The 3,951-nt window shown below is 48.0% G+C and overlaps 1 protein-coding gene across 1 annotated transcript in view; it reads left to right on the top strand.

Moving 5' to 3' along the window:
* USP18 (ubiquitin specific peptidase 18) overlaps nucleotides 1–3,951 on the top strand; it is a 48,334-nt gene that overhangs the window by 4,183 nt on the left and 40,200 nt on the right. Inside the window, exon 2 of the mRNA XM_011945644.1 lies at nucleotides 2,538–2,803. Within this exon, the coding sequence (XP_011801034.1) occupies nucleotides 2,746–2,803 (58 nt within the window). The 5' untranslated portion in view covers nucleotides 2,538–2,745. The remainder of the gene's footprint in view (nucleotides 1–2,537; nucleotides 2,804–3,951) is intronic.

The following is a 3,951-nucleotide window of genomic DNA, read 5'->3' as shown; positions in this document are numbered from 1 at the left end:
TGTTGCCCAGGCTGGAGTGCCGTGGCAGGATCATAACTCACTGTGGCCTCAAACTCCTGGGCTCAACTGATTCTCCTGCCTCAGTCTCCCAAGTAGCTGGGACTACAGATACATGCCACCATGCCAGGCTAATTTTATTTTTATTTTTAGAAACAGGGTCTTGCTATGTTGCCTAGACTGGTCTTGAACTCCTGGCTTCAAGCTATCCTCTTGCCTTAGCCAACCAAAGTGCTTGGATTATAGGTGTGAGCCACCATGCCTGCCTTTCTGTTCTCTATTTCTAGCGACCAGCTTTTTGAGTTTTCACATGTGAGTGTTAACGTGGTATTTATCTTTCTGTGCCTACGTTATTTCACTTAAGTAATGTACTCCAGGCTCATCCATGTTGACGTGAATGACAGGATTTCATTGTCTTTTAATGGCTGAATAATATCCCATTGTGTGTATATAGTCCACATGTTGTTTAGCCATTCCTCTTATGATAGACACAGGTTGATTCTATCTCGGGTATTATGAGTAGTGCTGCAGTAAACATGAGAGTGCAGATATCTCTTCAACGTACTGATTCCCTTTCCTTTGGATATATATTCAGCAGTGGGATTGCTGGATCATATGATATATCTATTTTTAGGTTTTTAAGGAATCTCCATACTGTTTGCCATAATGGCTCTACTAATTTACATTCCCACCAATGATTGGTTCTGAATTTATTCCTCACTCTGAGCAGCATGTTAGCTGGACTTAAACCCTGCCCAGCTTGTCCACATCTGGCCCATCACTTGCCAGTGGGAAAGGCACTTACTTCTTTGTATCTCAGTTTTCTCATCTGTCAAATGGAAATATAACAGTAATTAATTCACACGGCTGTGTAAAGATAAATAAGACAGTACATATAAAAGGCTTTCACCTTTTATAAGAAGTAGCGCTTAGATGTTACCCATTAGTATTATTTTATTTATTTCATCTTATTTATTTAGCTACAAGGTCTCATTTGTTGCCCAGGCTGGAGTGAGTGGCACAATCATAGTTTACTGCAGCCTCAAACTCCTGGCCTCAGGTGATCCTACTGCTTCAGCCTCCTCAGTATTTGGGACCACAGGCGTGCACCACTATGCCCTTTTAAATTTTTTTGGTATTTTTTTGTAGATGGGGTTTTATATGTTGCCTGTGCTGGTCTTGAACTCCTGGGCTGAAGTGATCCTCCCACCTCGGCCCCCAAAAGTGCTGGGATTACAGGCGTGAGCCACCAACACCAGGCCTCATCTCTGTATCTTTAGGGTTAGTCACTGGCACCTTAATTTGTTCATTTGGTGCTGTCGCTTTTCTCTGATTGATCTTGATCCTTGTGGCTGTGTGCCAGTGTCTGCATTGACACAGGTATCTAAGCCAGTCTTCATTGCCTGGCTTTATTTGGGCTCTTCTTTCATCAGGAAACCCATATGAGATTAAGGAGAGGCTGATTGATCAGGACCCTAAGCCCATGACTGCTTCAGCTGTTGCAGTTGTGCTAGGGGGTGCCCTAAGCCCAGGATCACTGTGGCTGGAATTCTTTGGCCACTGAGGCTGACACAGCCCTGGGTCACGCCTGAAGGCCAGGCTGCTGAGACTGGCACAGCACTGGGGCACGCCCAAGACCCACAATGGCTTGCCTGCTGCTGCTGAGGTTCATTCAGGGCCCAAGGCCACTGTAGTTGGCATGTTGGTGATGTAGCCCAGATCCCAAGTCCCTGTCACTGGGGCTGTGGGTTCTCATCTGGCACTAGGGTGGAGTGAGATCTGCCTGTGGGTACTGGTCTAGCATCAGAGTGATGAGGCTCTGCCCAGTACTGGGTTTTACTGTAGAGAGCCTAGTCCTGGGTTCCAAGGCAAAGTCCTCCACTTACCTCTTCTTCCTCCAAGCAAACAGTGTCTCTCTTCGTGCTGCTGTGCTGGGGTTGGGGGAGGGTACAGGGGTAACCCTATGGCCACTAAGGCTGACACAATATTGGGTCACACTCACAGTCCACTGCATGAGACCAGCCCAGCACCAGGATGTGCCTAAGGCCTGCGGGTGCTACAGCCTGCATGCAGCTGAAGTTTATCTGACAGCTGCAGCCGGCTGGCTGTGATGCGGGTCAGAACACGAGGCTGTCCTGCCAGGGCCGCAACACCCCTTGGGTGTTGTACGGGTCGAGAGGCTTTGTCTGTGTGCCAGCCTGGCATCAGGGGCGGAGGGTTCCTGCTTCGTGCTGGTTTTTACTGAAGTGGGCCTGGTCCTGGGTTGCAAAGCAAAGTTCTATGCACGCTTCCCTGTCCTTCCCCAAGAGGGCGTTCCTGGTTAGGATTTGGCAGCGCGATCTGAGGAAGAATGAATGGAAACGCCTGGGACCCAGGGTAGGGGATGTGTAGCCTAGCTGTCATTTCCAGCCTATAGCTCTATGAGTCAGTCTCCCCAAACATTTATCTCCCTCTAAGACCTGCTCTTTGGCATCAGAACGGATTACATGAATACACGTTCCTCCTTCTCTAATCCTTACCTACCCGCGTTGTATTTTCAGAGATCCCATCGTGCCTGGCTCACATAAGCTCTTCCTGGAAGTGAAGTGCTGTCCTGAAGGCGGCCCAGGCAGCCGCGGCCTGGGAGTTTTGAGTGATCATGAATGGGGAAGGTGTTTGGGCTCAAGAGACAAACCTGTAAAGTCCATCCTGGCTGAGTCTCCGCAGTCCCCGGCAGATCTTGTTGAAAAGAAGGAAGAAGACAGCAACATGAAGAGGAAGACAGAGCAGCCCAAAGAGCATCCCAGGGCCTGGGACTACCCTCATGGTCATTAGACCCCTCCCGCTTTCCTTTTCTTGACTGCATGTAAATGCTCAGCTCACCTGCTGTGCTCTGAAGCAGCAGAGCTTTGTGTTTGATGGCTCCTGGTTTCCTGTGCCTGAGTTTCTGCATCTTTTAGATGGGGATACAGCCTGGGCCATAGTGAAACCCTATCTCTGAAAAAACAAAAACAAGGTCGGGCATGGTGGCTCACAGACGTAATCCCAACAGTTTGGGAGGCCGAGGCAAGTGGATCACGAGGTCAGGAGTTTAAGACCAGCCTGGCCAAGATAGTGAAACCCCATCTCTACTAAAAATACAAAAATTAACCGGGCGCAGTGGCAGGTGCCTGTAATCCCAGCTACTTAGTAGGATGAGGCAGGATAATTGCTTGAACCCAGGTGGCAGAGGTTGCAGTAAGGTGAGATCACGCCACTGCATTCCAGCCTGGGCGACAGAGTGAGCCTCTGTCTCAAAAAAACAAAAACAGCAACAACAGAAAATGGGAGTAATAATAGTAGCAAGCACATAGGGTTGTTGGGAGGATTAAATGGGGTCATCTGTGGAAACTGCTTTAAGCCAGTGCTGGGCGTCTAGTGGCACTTAGCGTTAGTTCCCATCTTTACTGCTGCCTTTGGACGGGTCTGTCTGGAAGCAATGTACTCCTGATAGTCTGGGAGCAGAAATCTGTGCTCACCTGCAACCCAGATTTTTACGTTCTTATTGTCCTATCTCATAAGCCAAAGCCCTTTCCCCAGGAATCCTGAGATTAATGGTACTTCCTCCCCCTTGAATTGCTTACCTTGTGGGGTTCGCCGAGCCTTAGGTTGGGTTGGAAAAGAGGAGGTTGGTTGCTAGGGGTCAAATGTTATCTTTGTTTTCCTTGTATTCTTGTAAGTTCTTCTGCCTTTCAGCCTCTCAGGGTGAGACTGGATTAGGCGAATCTTCCCCAAAGCAGCCTTCTGATTTCCTGCCTCCCTGTGGTGGGGACTGGGCAGAGACCTCTCCACTGGAGTCCCACATAGACAAACTGTGGACTCCCTCTCATTTATTTTTTATTTATTTTATTTTTTTATTTTTTATTTTTATTTATTTATTTTTTTATTATACTTTAAGTTCTAGGGTACATGTGCATAACGTGCAGGTTTGTTACA

Source organism: Colobus angolensis, unplaced genomic scaffold (assembly GCF_000951035.1).
Source record: "Colobus angolensis palliatus isolate OR3802 unplaced genomic scaffold, Cang.pa_1.0 Scaffold242, whole genome shotgun sequence".
In the NCBI taxonomy this organism is placed as follows: domain Eukaryota; kingdom Metazoa; phylum Chordata; class Mammalia; order Primates; family Cercopithecidae; genus Colobus; species Colobus angolensis.
The sequence above is the reverse complement of the archived record's forward strand: the minus strand, read 5'-3'. Positions and strand labels throughout refer to the sequence as shown.